Source organism: Helianthus annuus, chromosome 15 (genome assembly GCF_002127325.2).
Source record: "Helianthus annuus cultivar XRQ/B chromosome 15, HanXRQr2.0-SUNRISE, whole genome shotgun sequence".
In the NCBI taxonomy this organism is placed as follows: Eukaryota; Viridiplantae; Streptophyta; class Magnoliopsida; order Asterales; family Asteraceae; genus Helianthus; species Helianthus annuus.
The window spans coordinates 35608637-35626858 of record NC_035447.2 but is presented as its reverse complement, the minus strand read 5'-3'; the positions used below and the strand labels follow the sequence as shown (position 1 = coordinate 35626858).

The window sequence follows — 18222 nt, the reverse complement described above, 5'->3', positions numbered from 1 at the left end:
CTTTTTGTCTTTAATTTTTCGATTTGATTTTTAATAAGTTTTGGAGCAGGAAAATGCCACCTGTTATATTCCGAGGAAGAGGAAGGGGACGTAGAGGCCGAGGAGAAATCGTGACACATCACGATCAAGAAGCTGGGCCATCTGGTACAAGACATCCTTCGATGACAAGGAGCGAAGAGCCGCAACGACGAAGAGATCTTTACGAACCAGCGAGGCATTCCACTTCGCACAGCTCAACGCCATCCTACCGGCACTCCTTTGGGCCAGATTCAGAAAATAATCCCAACAACCCACAACCTTCCTTCATACCTCTACAACGTTCGGTTTCGCACCGAAATTACGACGACCCTACTCCCTACTACGTAGCTCAGTTTAATCCGGCTGACTACATACAGGAACCTTCAGGATTTGTTCCGCTTGGTCCTCAAGACCATTTTTCTGAAGATCCCATGGAGGAAGATGAGGATCCAACTGAACCAGCTCGTGGTACGCCCACGCATCCGATAGAAGTATCTGATGGATCTTCATATCATGGACCGCAGTATCAAGGCCCAGATAGCTTTATGGCCTTGTTTGACCGACATGAGTGGTACAACACACCATCTCATCAGACACAACAACCGAGACATCCACAGGATCCCTCTGAGGATTCACGCATTGAGGCAGTTACGCCACCACCTCCGCCACCGGCACAACCAGTTATACCTGATCCGCCGAGGCGTAGGAGGACCAATGCTCGTATGTCTACACGAGGAGGAGGGGGTAACCACTTCAGCACTCCTCGACATTCTAGTAGTAGCCACTATCCGCCACTACATGAAGAAGGACCTTCAAGTCCTATACAGGAGGCGAACTCCGCACCTACTGCACGAAATTCGCCACCATTTGGGTATGACCAACCCATACCTGCTTATACGGGTCCGACGGCTTACAACCCGTTCGAGCCATCACAAGCACAATACAACTACGGCTATGAGCGCGACCCATATGTGGTGTCGGCAAGATACAATGCGCGCTACCCTGACGGAGCACATGGAAACATGGGACCACCGGATTACTCAGCTCATGGGTATCCAATACCTCCCAGACCTCCCGTTCCGCATCAAGCGCCACAACCACGATTTTCTCCTCCTGAACAGGAAGAAATACTCCATCGACTAGATCGTGTGGAGAGAGAGTTCGAGGAAGAGAAGAAAAGCCACCGAGGATTTCTCAAGGGCTTGGCGAACCTACTAAAGGGCAAAAAGAAGAAACGTGACCATTAGCCCTTAATAGTTGTACTAAAGTAATTTCTATTTTGAAATAAGTCCCTATGTGGACAACTTATCATATTTCAGTCCCTATGTGGACTTATCTTTCGTCCTTGCACGGACACCTATCCTGTATTAGTCCCTGCGTGGACTTGTCACTTATTTTAAAAACCTCTCTGGAGGTGTGTACTATTTAAAAGACCCGTTTAGGGCAATATGTAATTGTATTTGAGATTTTGGAATGTGTGTTATGAGTTTTGTTAATATATATAAAAATAAATCAAAACCATTCCTTTTACATTGATCTGCCTAAATAAAGAATCTTAAGGGGGTGAAACCTAGCTTGGGGTCTTTTAAGATCAGTCAAGATGGTACGACCTAGCTGAAAAGATTCTGATTCCCTGTTAACCTCTGTACGCATGTTAACATTCATGGCAGATGTGATTCGTTATAATCACGCACGTCATTCCTATACAATAATCCTTTAAGGATTTCAAAACCCAACTAAATGATTTATAAATCGCGGGTTAAATCACCAATGAAGGTGATCAATATTATTAAAACATCCATTAGTGATGCAGTGCCTACGGGCCAGAACTATGAAGACATCCATTAGTGATGCAATGCCTACGGGCCAGTATTATAAAAACATCCATTAGTGATGCAGTGCCTACGGGCCAGAACTATTAAGACATCCATTAGTGATGCAATGCCTACGGGCCAGTATTATAAAAACATCCATTAGTGATGCAGTGCCTACGGGCCAGAACTATTAAAACATCCATTAGTGATGTAGTGCCTACGGGCCAATATTATTAAAACATCCATTAGTGATGTAGTGCCTACGGGCCAACCATATTAAGACATCCATTAGAGGTGTAGTGCCTATGGGCCATAATAATTGTCTTATAAGACAAAAGGCAGGGGTAGTCTATGACTCTCTGTCAGAAAGAGATAAAAGAACTACGGTTCAACTCTCTATGCCTTTGATTCTCTGAAATCTCGGCTAACATTATAAAACATCATCATGATTAGGCTTTATGCCGCCAATACTATTTATATAGTTGAAATAGGAGATATTCAAATCCTAATATGTAATGAAATAATAAATTAACCGAATATGGTCTCTGTACCATGGTTGACAAATTGTCATAAAAGACAATCACATAATAATCTCCTAAATTAAAATTTTGTTATCTTCTGTAACAGATTCAAGTTACAATGGCGGATCCCAATGGAGAGAACAGCCACACGAATGAAGATGACTATGACAATGCGTCAGTACATTTGACAGACGCACAGCTAAAGGCTCTGATCAACAATGCTGTCCAGGCAGCTATTGATCGTCAACATACTGAGTCTCAAGGCAGATCTGTGTCAAAACCACCCTCTAAACCAAAGACACACTCCAAACCACCCTCTGAACCCAAGAAAGATGACGACAAGCATTCGTCTACTGAGCACAGCGTTCATCGCGAGAGAGAATATACTGATGCGTCCAGTGCTAAGGGTTGCACCTACAAATACTTTGTATCATGTAAGCCCCGTGAATTTACAGGGGAGAAAGGTGCGGTTGACTGTATCACCTGGCTGGACGAGATGGACACGATTGTGGACATCAGCGGGTGCGCTGAGAGGGACGTGGTTAAGTTTGTGTCCCAGTCATTCAAGGGCGAGGCCCTGGCATGGTGGAGAGCTCTGGTGCAGGCTTCAGGTAAGTCTGCCTTGTACAAAATGTCATGGGGGGAGTTTATTACCCTCATAAAAGAAAACTACTGCCCTCAGCACGAGGTTGAGAAGATTGAGGCTGATTTTGTCTCACTAGTGATGACAAACCTGGATTGTCAAGCTTATCTGACAAGCTTTAACACTATGTCACGCCTGGTGCCATATCTTGTGACACCAGAACCACGAAGGATTGCCCGATTCATTGGGGGCTTAGAGCCGGCGATCAAGGCCAGCGTAAAAGCCTCTAGGCCAACGACCTTCAGGTCAGTTACTGACCTCTCCTTGTCTCTTACACTTGATGCTGTCCGTCTGAGGGCACAAAGGAGCAAGGAGGCTGAGAAGCGAAAGCGTGAGGATGATACCTCACGAAAGTCCGGTAAAAAGCACCGTGGAAACGGTGAGGGCAAGAAAGGGTCGGAGGCAAGGAAGGAGGGGCAAGCTGATGGAAGACCTTACTGCAAGGTCTACAAGAAACCTCACTCCGGAAAGTGTAGGTTTGCGTCTGGTTCGCAGTCGCAACAAAGGACTCCACCATGTGGGCTATGCAAGTCCAAGGAGCATAAGACAGTGGAGTGCAAAAAGATAAAGGACGCAACCTGCTTTAATTGCAATGAAAAGGGGCACATAAAGAGTAATTGCCCGAAATATGCCAAGAAGGCGGAAGAGACTAAGAAGACAAATGCGAGAGTTTTTCGCTTGGATGCAAAGGAAGCGGTCAAGGACGACAATGTGCTTACAGGTACCTTTCTCGTAAATAATATATTTGCAAGAGTACTGTTCGATTCTGGCGCTGACAAGTCCTTTGTAGACCAGAAATTTTGCCAACTACTAAATATGCCAATCAAAACCCTAGACATGAAGTACGAAGTAGAGTTAGCAGACGGAACGATAGAAACCGTCTCTACCGTTCTAGAAGGATGTGAAATATCCATTAGGAACCATTCTTTTCCTTTATCTCTACTTCCTTTCAAACTTGCGGGTTTTGACATTGTGCTAGGCATGGACTGGTTATCTCGTAATCAGGCCCAAATCATTTGCGGCAAAAGGCAAATAGTTTTAAAGACTCCGAGTGGTGAATCTCTTACCATTCGAGGGGATACGCATTACGGATTGCCCGAAGACGTATCTATGCTGAAAGCTTCAAGGTGTTTGAACAGAGGCTGTGTAATTTACATGGCTCAGGTGATAATTGAAGAACCAAAGCCGAAGATCGAGGATCTTCCTGTCATTTCTGAATACCCCGAGGTTTTTCCTGAAGAACTACCTGGTTTGCCACCAGATAGACAAGTGGAGTTCAGAATTGACATCATTCCTGGAGCAGCTCCGATAGCAAGAGCACCTTACAGACTAGCGCCAACAGAAATGGAAGAACTGAGGACCCAGTTGGATGAACTACTGGCGAAAGGTTTTATCAGACCTAGTTCATCTCCCTGGGGAGCTCCTGTCCTATTTGTAAAGAAGAAGGACGGATCGATGCGGTTGTGCATCGACTATAGAGAGCTGAATAAAGTTACCATAAAGAACAGATATCCTTTGCCAAGGATCGATGATCTGTTCGATCAGCTGCAAGGAGCGAGCTACTTCGCAAAGATCGACTTAAGGTCGGGTTATCATCAACTAAGGGTCAGAGATGAAGATGTATACAAGACTGCATTCAGGACTCGCTATGGTCATTACGAGTTCCTAGTGATGCCTTTTGGGCTCACAAATGCACCGGCTGCGTTCATGGATCTCATGAATCGCGTTTGCAAGCCGTACTTGGACAAATTCGTCATAGTCTTCATCGACGATATCCTTATCTATTCCAAGAATCAAGATGACCACGAGAAGCATCTCCGTTGCATTCTCGAATTACTACAGCGTGAGAAACTCTACGCCAAATTCTCGAAGTGTGAATTCTGGCTAAGAGAGGTTCAATTTTTAGGACACGTTGTGAGCGAGCGTGGTATCCAAGTGGATCCCGCTAAGGTAGAGGCAGTCATGAACTGGCAAGAGCCAAAGACGCCTACCGAAATTCGTAGTTTCCTGGGATTAGCAGGATATTACCGGAGATTTATTGAGAATTTTTCAAGGATTGCTGCGCCCTTGACTTCTTTGACCAAGAAGAAAGAAAAGTACATTTGGGGCCCGAAGCAGCAAGAGTCCTTTGAAATACTGAAGCAGAAGCTAAGTAACGCACCTGTGTTGACCTTACCTGAGGGTACAGATGAATTCGTAGTTTACTGCGATGCATCACACACAGGCATGGGGTGTGTTCTTATGCAGAAGGGCAAGGTGATTGCCTATGCTTCAAGGCAATTAAAGGTGCATGAAAAGAATTACACCACCCATGATTTGGAGTTGGGTGCCGTTGTATTTGCACTGAAGTTGTGGAGGCACTACCTTTATGGTATTAAATTTGTGATTTATTCAGATCACAAAAGCCTTCAGCACCTGTTCAACCAGAAGGAGTTGAACATGAGACAGCGCCGTTGGATGGAAACCCTGAATGATTATGACTGTGAAATCAGGTACCATCCCGGTAAGGCGAATGTAGTCGCCGATGCATTGAGCAGGAAAGAAAGGGTAAAACCCATTCGAATCAATGCCAAGAGCATTGAAGTTAAAAATAATTTAATAGAAAGGATTTTGGCTGCACAGCGAGAGGCTGTGTTGGAAGCTAATTATCCTAATGAAAAGCTGGGAGTAACTGCGGAGCAGTTGACTCTTAGCAAGGATGGAATTCTTAGGCTGAATGGACGTATATGGGTTCCGATTTATGGGGGACTACGAGATGTTGTTCTCCAGGAAGCCCATAGTTCCAAATACTCAGTCCATCCTGGTGCTGATAAAATGTACCAAGACTTAAAGGCAAATTATTGGTGGATAGGCTTGAAAAAGTCTGTAGCCGCCCATGTAGCAAAGTGCTTGACTTGTGCTCAAGTCAAAGCCGAGCACCAAAAGCCGTCTGGCTTGCTACAACAGCCTGAACTTCCCGAGTGGAAGTGGGAATGTGTAACTATGGACTTCATAACCAAGTTACCCAAGACCAGGAAAGGAAACGATACAATATGGGTCATAGTCGATAGGCTGACTAAATCAGCTCATTTTCTACCCATCAAGGAGACGTATAGCTCCGATATGTTAGCCCAACTATATGTTGATAAGATTGTAGCCTTACACGGCATACCTGTGTCTATTATCTCCGACAGGGATACTAGATACACATCTCACTTCTGGAAGAGTTTCCAGCAATCTTTGGGCACGCGTTTAAATTTTAGTACGGCTTACCATCCACAGACGGACGGTCAAAGTGAGCGTACTATCCAAACGCTAGAAGACATGCTTCGTGCATGTGCGATCGATCTAGGTGGTAACTGGGATAAGAACCTACCCCTGATCGAATTCTCCTACAATAATAGCTACCACACCAGCATAAAGGCTGCGCCTTTTGAGGCATTATATGGTAGGAAATGCAGATCGCCTGTTTGTTGGGCGGAAGTAGGAGAGGTCCAATTATCGGGACCAGAGATTGTTTTCCAGACAACGGACAAGATTGTCCAGATCCGGGAACGTCTCAAGGCTGCCCGCGATAGGCAGAAAAGCTACGCTGATCCAAAGCGTAAGGATTTTCACTTCGAAGTAGGTGAAAAGGTATTACTTAAGGTGTCACCCTGGAAGGGGGTGATGCGCTTCGGCAAGAAGGGCAAACTGAGTCCGAGATACATAGGACCTTTTGAGGTCATCGAACGAGTCGGATCGGTTGCCTATAAACTAAACTTGCCTGAAGAGCTCAATGGAATTCACAATGTGTTCCACATCTGCAATCTCAAGAAGTGCTTCGCCGACGAATCGTTGGTGATCCCACACACAGATGTGCTTATAGATGAGAGCTTAAAATTCATAGAAAAACCTTTGTCGATTGAAGATCGACAGGTGAAGAAGCTTCGCAGAAAGCACGTACCGATTGTCAAAGTCAAATGGGATGCTCGTAGAGGTCCTGAATATACGTGGGAAGTCGAAGCTACAATGAAAGAAAAAATATCCCTATTTATTTGAGTAAATCTCGGGTCGAGATTTATTTTAAGGGGGTAAGGATGTAACACCTCGAATTTTTGTGTCCAATGATGTGTTAACACGTGTCATTTGTTTACACGTGGCATCTATAATAAATAAAGGACTAATTTTGACAAACCTTGAAAGTATATAAATTCGAGGGTTATAAATGTCAACAAGGGTAAATATACTGTATAGTATCCCTAAATAATGCTTAAACCTTCGAACGAATAGATTATAGATCGTACAAAAACAAAACGCGGATGAAAGTGAGAGATTACAAACTACAGGGGTTAACTGTGTCAACATGTTTAATAATACCTCTGAGTGACCCTTTAACGTTCCCAAGACTTTGTAACAGTATTATACACTCACTAAAATAATATATATAAATTCCGCGAAGTTTCGATATGAAACGAGAAAGTTACGATCGAATTCGTAGAAGAAGGGTTAAAAGCGTCAACAGTGAAAGTTAAGGCTTTCCAATATAATTAATAAATAAACCGGGGACTTAATAATGCGGGTGATTAACACGAGGCCCCTATCGGTAAATAACCGAGGGCCAAACCGCAAAGTTACCCCTTCAAATCCGAAAGGTCAGGCAAATCATTACGAAAGATTTCGTTATTAATGGCCCGATTCTGTAATCATTATAAAAGATTTGAAAAATCCAGAAAATATAACCTCACGCGACCCGCGTAAGGTTTCAACATAAGTTGAGGCGGGCCGCGAGCCTCCTCAATAACGCGTCTGAACTTCTAATCCCAAGCGACCCGCGTAAAAGTGCATGGGAACTCCCATGCGGGTCGCGTAAAGTGCCCAGATGCAGAAAGTTGATGTTTTCTTGACTTTTGAGCTCTTGAACGATCATTTGATCAATTATGGCAGCATGGGTACCCCCTACACGACCCATACCCCTTAGGGACACCTGCCCATGATCCATGATCAGTTATAGCATGTTGTGTAATGATCTTGAGGGTCTTGTGTGACTATAAATAGGCCTCTTTGGCTCATAACATTCACACACTCAAAAACACTTCTACTAATCATCCCTCAAGCTCTCAAGACTTCTCTGAAGCTCCATAAGCAAGAACACAACCTCTGTAAGTGATCTAACCCTTTGTGGTGTCACATTTCCTTAGTTATGACCCATAAACGCAACCGTCGTAACAAACGATTGTCATTGCAATATCTTGCAAATGGTTCAGTCTTATGACGAATCAAAAATGGTTATGAGTTGGTATTTATGTGGGTATTAAACCTCTAAAATGGTTCCCCCTGATCACCACTCTAACTATGTCAATTATCGAGTCAAACGTGCGGTTAAAAAGTCAACAGAAAGCTATTTTAGCGATTCAAGCATAATCTGTAATGTATACGTTATGGAACCTGTTTTGACAATCATAAAATATGATAATAAGCATATAAACTTGTTTGCGCTCGTTTGAATCGATCATTTACTATATAGAACCGGTTCGGAGCCGAAAGTCGCAAAAGTTTGACTTTTGCTTTGACTTCAGTTCTGACCCGTTTTAGTGAGGTATAAATATACCTTAGGACTCTCTTAGGACCAGGTCACATGTTGGTATAAGCCTCTGTGGTCGGTTCATGAGTTACCCGAGTCTTTTACGTATTTCCGTCATTCGCCTAAAAGTTGACCGTAACGGCCTTTTAAAATAAAAACGAGTATTTCGGACACGTGAACGGACCAAAACCTTGCTTGGTAAATTATAAGCATGTCCCTAAAGTTTCACATCAATCCGAGGCTTAGAATGAGAGTTATGCTAAAAGGCGCACTTTTAAGAAAGTTTTGTAATTAACGGCGCAATTAGCATAACGCCCATCTAACCCAAGTTTTCGTCACCAAAACCTTTACCCACTGTGGTAAAATAAAATTTTGGGAATTTTAAAGATTTTTAATAATTTTTACCTTGCTCATAACCTGCGGTTATGGCTACGGTTCGGTAAATACCGAATATGCCCTTTTTGGCCAAAACGGGAGTTCTACAAGGTCTTTTGACCCGATTCCAATTGCCACTGGTTTTAAATAATAAATAAAGTATTTTAAGCTTTATAAGCTGTTCGGGAAACTCAGATTTCCTGTAGAACTCGAAAAGCCCTTTTTAAAGTCTTAAAATGACCGAAAAGCCCCTTCGGGGCATAATATAAACTTGAACTCGTTACGGGCATTACGGAAGGTATCCTACTGATACCAAAATACTTTTAAGGCATATTGACTTAGGAAATAAGCGTACGACTTTTATGGTTAACCGTTTCGCCTATTTGCGCACACGGTACGGCTCATGGAACTAGTTTTCGTGCAATAGCCGATACGGGTCAAATTATACTATTTGAACCCCAAAATCCAGAGTATGAACCATTGACCCATATAAAAACAAGTCTCTGAACTTGTTGGGTCCAAATCATACTCCATTCTCGGTTTTCGCCTTTTCGTGCGAATTAACCATATCTATATATCGGAACCAACCGGTCTAGGCTACGGCCATTATAACGACCCGTTAGGATTCTAAGAGGTTAATTAAAACCTTCGTTCCAGATTAGGAGCCCCAGTAAAAGCTATCGGTGACTTGATCTAAATTAAGGATTAATACTTGCAAAGGTAAATACTTTTGACTTATTTCCCCTATATGGGCTTGGGTTACGGTATATTAATACCGCTTGATTGAGCATTATATAATTCCATCGCTTAGGTGGTTAATTGATTAAATATGATCGGCTCATTTAAACAGTTTTGTTGCTTATAAGCCTTTGGGGGGTTTAATGACCGTTGTCCCGGATATCCTCGGCATCATTTTACGAAATGGCCACGACCATCGACATCCCAGTGTAGGCGTACACCCGGTATAAAGTGTCGACATTAAAACTAAAAGACGTAGCCGTTGGTTTTCATACTACGGTTTTACGCAAACGTGGTGTGTCTATAAATCTTTAACCCGGCACGACCCGAGCTACTGAACGCATAAAAGAACATGTAAACCGTTCACAAGATCATTATGAATTTTCCCAAGTTAAAAAGAGTTTGTGCCTTGTGCATTCAAATCAATTTTAATAAACATTTTCAAATGTGTCAGTTGAATGTATTTACCAGTGTAAACTGACGTATTTTCCCCAAAAAGATTAAGTGCAGGTACCTAAACGTAATTGGCTGGTATTAGCTCCCTAGCGTCGGGATAAGCCTCGCAAGCTTGATTGCAGTATCTGATGGAACAATACTTTATCTGTATTTACGATCCACTGTGGATATTCAACTTCTGTAATACATTTTGATATTACAATCAGAGGTTGAAATTTATATATTTATCTTATGCTTCCGCTGTGCATTATATAATTGTGTGGTTTGACTATATTGTTGCCAACATCGTCACGGTAATCCCCCACCGGGCCCACCGGTGAGACACGTGGAAATCGGGGTGTGACATCATGGTCATGGAAGCTCTCTCAGGTATTATCAAGAAAGCGTGTTCTATTGGTACGTTTCTGGGGGTTGGGCTCCCAAAGGAGGGTCCGGTTCTTTCTCATTTATTATATGCAGATGACGCTATGGTGATGGGGGAGTGGTCGGAAAGCAATTTTACGTGTCTGAGACGGATGCTTCGTATTTTTCATATGTGCTCAAGTCTCAGAATTAATATCCATAAATCAACGTTATATGGTGTGGGTGTTGACAGGGAGGCGGTGGATGGTATGGCTAGCGGGTTGGGTTGTCGTTCGGGTGATACCCCATTTAATTATTTGGGGATTCAGGTAGGCGCTAACATGACGAGGATTAATAACTGGGACCCGGTGGTTAAGGTATTCAAAACTAGGCTTTCAAGATGGAAATCCAAAACTCTTTCGATTGGAGGTAGGTTGACCCTCATTAAATCCGTCTTACAAAGCCTTCCATCGTATTATTTTTCTCTTTTTAAGGCTCTGGTGGGAGTTGTGAATGTTTTGGAAGGATTGATTAGAAGGTTTTTGTGGGGAGGTAGTGAGGATGTGAAAAAAGTGCATTGAGTGGGTTGGGATAAAGTCACTAATCCTATGAACCAAGGCGGTTTGGGTATTAGAAAACTTGAAGATTGCAATAATGCGTTTTTGGTCAAGTGGTTATGGCGGTATCGCCAAGAAGGAGAGGCGCTTTGGAGGAGGGTAGTTGATTCTATCCACGGGTCTAATAGGAAATGGGAAGTTTATCCAAAGAGTTCAACCTTTACGGGTAAGTGGACGAAGGTGGTTAATAGTGGGATTCGGTTAAAAGTGGATGATGTGAACTCCATTAGCATGATTCGGGGCCGCCTTGGAAATGGTAGGGACATACGTTTTTGGATTGACCCTTGGGTGTCTCGTAGCCCCCTTAAAAATCTTTTCCCGGAGTTGTTTTCTCTAGAAAGTAATAAGGGGTGTAAGGTGGGGGATCAGATCAATGGTGATCAATGGAACTGGATAAGACCATTGTCTGCAGATTCGGAATTAGATCAGTTGCAGGCGTGTATGTAGATGATTGAGGGGCAGGTCTTGGTGGCGTCGAATGATCAGTGGTATTGGGACAGAGGTGTAGTCGAACATTTCTCAGTTTTAGGAGTTAAGAAATGGATTGATAGTGGTTACCCTAGTGATAATAATGCGGTGTTTTCTTGGAGTAAATGGGTGCCAATTAAATGCAATATATTTATGTGGAGAATGTTGATGGATCGGATCCCGACGAAGCAAGCGTTAGCTAGGTGGAATATAAACGTGGGGGATGGGTTGTGTTCGTTTTGTGAAGATCAAGAGGAGAGTGTTGATCATTTGTTTTCTGCTTGCATCATTGCTAATGGGGTGTGGAGTGGGATTGCAAGGTGGTTGAAACATCAACCGTTCTTTTTCTTCTCTGTAGCCGACATTATTCATGAGTTCACGTCCTCCTCTTGGCCCCCGAGTAAGAGGTTTATTATAAAGGGCATTATGATCATTGCTTGTTGGCGTATATGGAAAGCTCGGAACGAGAAGATTTTCAAGAATGAAAGGCGAAACGTGGCTGAGATTATTGTAGATATTAAAGTTTTAAGTTTTCTTTGGTTTTCTAATCGTTGTAAACAGGGTTCCGTGGGTTGGAGGGATTGGCAGTCTTTTAGTTTTGATGTGATGTAATTTGGTTTGGGAGTCTCCGCCTTGGAGATTCCCGTCGTTTTGTTGTGTGTTAATAAAGTTCGCCTTTCAAAAAAAAAATTTGTTCATGGATTTCAAAGGAATTGGAATTGTAATTGGAAAACATTCTATCGAGAATCATGTTTGGTTAGTTTTTAATAAAAATGGAATTGAAAACATTCCACCAAATTCCATCAATCAAAGTAATTTAATAGTCCTCCAATTTGAGAAAGAATTCTAAACTTTCCATAGGAGTGTTTTTCGATTACCAAAATACCCTCATACAACTCGAGCTACTTGAGACCGGCTTGAAAACATCTTGAAACGAGTCGAGCTTAAATGAGCTTGAGCGTGAACCCGAGCATAAAAATAAGCTTGTTTAGTAAATGAGTCTGAGTCTGAGTTTTACTTATCGAGCTCAAGCCGACCCGCGAGCTAAGCAAGCCTATTATTTATATAATATTTATTTAATATATATTTATATAATAATTTTTGTTATTTAGAAAATTATGATAAATTATATATATATATATATATATATATACACATTACTTTATATATAAATTTATAAAAAATAAAAATTATAATTAATATGTAATAAATGAGCCAAGCCCGAGAAATTATCCACGAGCCGAGCTTAAGCTTTAAAAACAAATCTCAAACCGAACCGAGCTTGAGCTCGAGCTCTCATAAATTAAAAGGGATCAAGCTCGATCCCGAATCAGCTCTTACTTGGGGTAGGTCCATAAATGATCTTGAACACAATGAGTTTCTTATTGGAAATGTATTAACAAGTGCGGAATCCAAGTTAATACGCCAAACGGAGCATAAACACATTCAACACACAAAGATATACTCAAAGATTCATGTTGTATTAATTTTAATAGAGTTTCAGACACAAGGTTTACAAGAAATGCTCTCCCACTATGTTATGTGTTTACTACATTATTTCAAATGAAACTGCATGTATTTATACAATATACCTGCAGGTCTCAAACGACAGTCAAGGAACCAAACGATTGTTGACTGTCGTTTGGATACACATTAAACGATAGTCCTTAGATAATTGACAGTCAGTTATCAAACGACAGTCACTGTCGTCTGAATATAACCAATGGCGTTTGTTCATTATATATTAAATTATTAATCATTGTCGTTTGTTCATTCTACATTAAGATTGTTGACAAGTCAATGATAGGAAGATATCACTGACTTGGTCAACTTACATCAAAACACATAACTACAATTGTCAAACCCGTTAACTAAGACCGAAACAAATACAAGTTGTAGACAAAAGTGTATCAACAGTTGGCTTGGCTAATTTACACGCCTAATCATTGGGTAATCGTTATATAAAAGCGGAGATCATATCTTGAAGTAATATTGGAAATCACACTTTTTATTCCAAAAATGTGATTGATGCTTTTAGACAGTAAAATAGTTCCTTACAAATTTCAAAAAGAAAATTTATATTTTTTTTTGAAAAGTAACTGTCATAAAAAACACAGCAACCCTAGCCCAAAAAAAGGCTAAGGCACCACTTAAAGGCGCACCAATCGGCCCACGAGATCCCCTTACAATTCGATCTATGTTTAAACCATAAGAAACTAAAAGATCTAATATTAACAATGATTTCTTCGGTTTTAACCTCCTTTTGTCTGAATTTCAATTCGTTCCTAGCTTTCCATATACTCCAACTTGCCACAATAATAATACCTTGAAGAGCCGATTTTTTGATAGCACTAAGATTAACGTGATTATGCAATTCCATAAGGTCTCGAACAGAGAAACCAAAAATGGGAGGAACTTTGCACCAGGAAGATACAAAAGACCAGACCACATTTGCCACCCCGCACCCGATCAAAATATGCTCCACCGTTTCCTCATTCATCCCGCAAAGAATACATGTAGAAGAGTCAACTTGGATGTTTCTTCTTTTAAGAAAATTTATACTTGTTCTATGTTTTGCAATGACATTAAAATATAAATCAATGACAAGCACTATCCAATGTTGGTTTGTTTTTGAGACAATCAGTTTTCTCACATGGCAGTTGTATGTTGCCTTATCGATAGTCAAAAGCAGAGAGTGTCTGGAACTATTAATTTTAGATAAAGATTATAAACTTACCAATTAAACATTGTATTCAAAGAAGTCTTTGGAAATTTATGAATTAACTATCTCTTTTCATTTCCAATAATATTCTCCCTTAAATACTTATACATAATTTCAATCATATTTTATCTCAAAATATCGCTTTATAATTCATAAATCTTAATTACTAACTATTTAATATTTCTTTTACTTAACCCCTATAATGTATGAGTTTATAACCTGGTATATAGTATTGTTGGAAAGCTTATTGAAAATTTGAGTTTTAATTATTTTAGACACAAGTGTGTATATATGTTACTTTATGGATATGCGTCATATTCGATGATAGTTTCATATCAAATTAAAAAGTGTCCAAAATGGAGATATGTGAATAAGATATTGCTACTTAGTTACTTTAGTGTTATTTGAAATGAAAGTGTTATAAAAAGTTGGATGACAAGCCTTCTCATGTAAGTCATAGGTACATGAAGAAACTATGGAGATGTTTATAAAGGGGGACTGGGCATTCAAAGCTCATCACTCGTGAACCCTCATCATTAATTAATCCTATTGTGACACCTCATCTACATTATTTGAATCCTCACGAGATCAAATTAGTTGCGACAGTGTTCTTATGAACCGCACGCTTCTAATGCATATCCACTTTGTCTTTCCCCTCCAACCCTCGCATTCACTTCATCTAGGGACAAGTTCGTGAACCTGTAAAACCACTCTTCTAGCTAGATCAAAGTAGTTGCGGCGATGTTCTAGTTGAACCCTTTGCTCCATCTCATGAGTGCTCCGATATGTTTGATAAGCTACGTGCATGTCTTTTACTCCAATAGGTGCGAGACCCTTTAGCTTGAAAATATGAACTATGAGTGCTAGACTCTTGGGCTTGTGCAACTAGGTTTTGATTTCGTAATTTTTTAATTAGTCTGTAACAATCCCTGAATTTATCTTTATAATTCTATTAACTTGAATGACAAAAATACACTCGTCGTACTTTACGCCTTTATTATTGCTATTGATATCTATCATATTCATATCATCATCATCATCATCATCATCATAATTTTACTAAATTAATTTATGACATTACTAAAATAATAGGTCTTAGCCGAGATCAAAACGATTATCCAAACTAACTTGGTTTCAACTAAATTCTTAAATGGCGTTTGTTTTTCTAAAAAAAGATATGCGCAGACTCTTCTGTCTACGCCGCGCAGACATTGCCATCTACAGACTGTTTATTTTTCCGAAGTTTTTTTATTAAAAAAACGTCTACGCGGGCTCTTCTTGGTGCAGACTTAGACCAACCACTTTTAACATCTTCTAAGGTTTACAGAGGGTTAAACACCACCGTCCACCACCACCACCACCACCACCGTCCACCGCCCACCACCCACCACCACTATCAGTACACCACCATCGGTTTATTTTTCTACATATGTTATAAAAACAGCATTCCTCTTGCAGACTGCAGAGGTTTGGTCCACCTCTTCTTCTACAAATGTCTACATATGTGGTATGCAGATTACAGACATTATACCTCTTAAAAAATAAACCGCACCTTAATATCTTGTAAGATTAAATATATTACGTATTGATATTTAATCTATAGCCATCATAATCATTTACATTATAGAGATCAAAATATATTATAACCTATTAAATAATTAGTTGGTAATTGTTGATGGACCATATTACCCTTATTAACTAATTAGGTTTCCTCCTGGGTGCTTATATAAGGAGAATTATGTGGAGGTTAAAGGGTTGCTCAGTTGCACAATTACACACACCCCATTAGCCATAACATCATAATTTCGACCTCCTCTCCTAGCCGATATCCCTTTTCGGTTTTCTAAGTCCCCATCATTAGTCAGCACCCTAAGGAGGAACCAGATCACGATGACAAGCATGTCGAACTCCATTACTGGATTCTCCAACGCACTATCTGCTATAACAGGTATGTTTTAATGTTTTCCTTCATGTATAAACAGAACTGAACCAACATGTGGTATTAGAGCATATGTTGATTAGTCAGTTCTGTTTTCGTATCCATAATTCTGGGATTGAAACTTGGAAAGCGGATTTTTTGTAACTTTAAAACTGTAACAGCCGGTTTCGAGTCATGAAGATCGACTCGAGATCTCTGTTTTCGGGAAAAAGGTTAATTATATGTTCACTCAAATTCAACTGGGTTATGTTTTAGCCGAAATCTGTTTAGAAAAACTATTAATATTCAGGTTTCGTGTTCCAGAATTTATGTTTTATGTTTTTAGGGTTCATCATGTTCTTAGGAAAATTCGAAAATTCTATTATGTTTTGGAATGTTTTAGGATTAATGAGTGTTTTTCCATGTTTGATCCAATTTTATCTTTTAACTTTATTCGAAAACTGTTATTAGATAAACAGTTACTATTTTTTGAAATATGTTGATAAAATTAGATCATCTTAAAACAGGAAATAATATCTCATAATCCCTTAGATTTCGAATTTTCAGTTATGTTATCACAATAAACAGCTGTTAACAGGAAGCTTCGAGATCATCAGATTACGACTCGAGACCATCAGTCTCGACTCGAGACCATAAGGTCTCGACTCGAAATCATCAGGTCTTTAAACCTTCACAACTCGAGACCAACAGATCTCGACTCGAGACCATAAGGTCTCGACTCGAAATCATAAGGGCTCAAAAGTCTACAACTCGAGACATAGGGTCTCGACTCGAGACCATAACGTCATAACTCGAGACCATAAGGTTGCGACTCGAGACCGTGGTTGCGACTCGAGACCTCATCATGACTCGAGATCTCATAAGATATAGCAGTCGAGACCATGGTTCCGACTCGTGACAACAAGATTGCGACTCGAGACCTCATAACTGACTCGAGATCTCATAACTCAGTCGAGACCTGACTCGAAACCTCATTAGTTCGATCCGCGCTAACGGGTAGTTTGCTATTAAATAATTGGTTTTGTAGTTATTTAGTTAACTAATCAGAATCAGATAATGTTTTGCAAAACCAAAATAGCTTAAGTTGAATGAGCTTCTGATGTATCATTTCTGGCCAAAGCTGACTTGATACATCTACTTATCATTCAAGTATTACGAAAGCTATGTTAAGTGTGCAGCATAAGAATGAATGTTTTAATATCTGGCCAAAGCTGATTTAATTCTTTCATAGATGGCACACTTAACAAGTGCATAACTAAAGTGATTGTCTCAATTTCTGGCCAAAGCTGATTTGTTACAACCACTTTGCACATATGCTTAAATGATTACACTTCTGGCCAAAGCTATTTTGTCTTCGTTTAACTAGAACTTTTAACTAAGTCTATTATTTTGATGTTAGTAATAGACAATATCACAGCTTCATAATGTAAAATGGTCATTATTTATGCCTGCCTTAGTTTAACGTGCCCTTAGATCACATTAGGACTTCTTCCTTAGTATCATAACTTGCTCATCTTATTTCCACTATCAGCACCAAATCAGGGGATTCCATCTTTGACTGGTGATAACTTTGCTGCATGGAAGGATGCTCTCATGCTTACGCTTGGGCTGCTGGATTTTGATTATGCTCTAAGGGAGAATAAGCCAGCGGAGGTGTAACCGCATGTGTCTCATGTTTATGAAGCAGTCCATAAGCAATGCTATCAGTGGAGCTATTCCTGATTCTGAAGATGCTAAAACCCACTTGGCTTCTGTGGAGGCGCAGTTCAAGGGGACGTCTAAAGCACACGCCAGTACCCTTATTCTTAAGCTGGTGACAACTAAGTATGATGGGAGGAGCGGCATTCGCGAGCACATCATGATGATGAATGACATGGCCAATAAGCTGAAGGGGCTGGAAATGGAAATCAGTGATGGTTTCCTCGTTCACTTTATCATCACTTCGCTTCCTTCGTCCTTTGAAGCATTCAAGATCAATTACAAAACTCAGAAGGACAAATGGACAATGAGTGAACTGGTCGCTATGT

General features: G+C 40.5%; 2 protein-coding genes across 2 annotated transcripts; both read left to right on the top strand.

Annotated features, from left to right (window-relative positions):
- Positions 1-10454: 10454 nt before the first annotated feature.
- On the top strand, positions 10455-11030 carry LOC110913739. The gene has a single exon (XM_022158562.1). It carries the CDS (start codon positions 10455-10457, stop codon positions 11028-11030), a length of 576 nt encoding a protein of 191 aa, XP_022014254.1.
- Positions 11031-11513: 483 nt separating this feature from the next.
- LOC110913738 lies at positions 11514-12146 on the top strand. The gene has a single exon (XM_022158561.1). It carries the CDS (start codon positions 11514-11516, stop codon positions 12144-12146), a length of 633 nt encoding a protein of 210 aa, XP_022014253.1.
- The last annotated feature ends 6076 nt before the right edge of the window (positions 12147-18222 follow it).

Bases quoted from the DNA above. Each gene is read 5' to 3' on its own strand.
- LOC110913738 (XM_022158561.1), top strand. From the start codon at position 11,514: ATGATTGAGGGGCAGGTCTTGGTGGCGTCGAATGATCAGTGGTATTGG.
- LOC110913739 (XM_022158562.1), top strand. From the start codon at position 10,455: ATGGTCATGGAAGCTCTCTCAGGTATTATCAAGAAAGCGTGTTCTATT.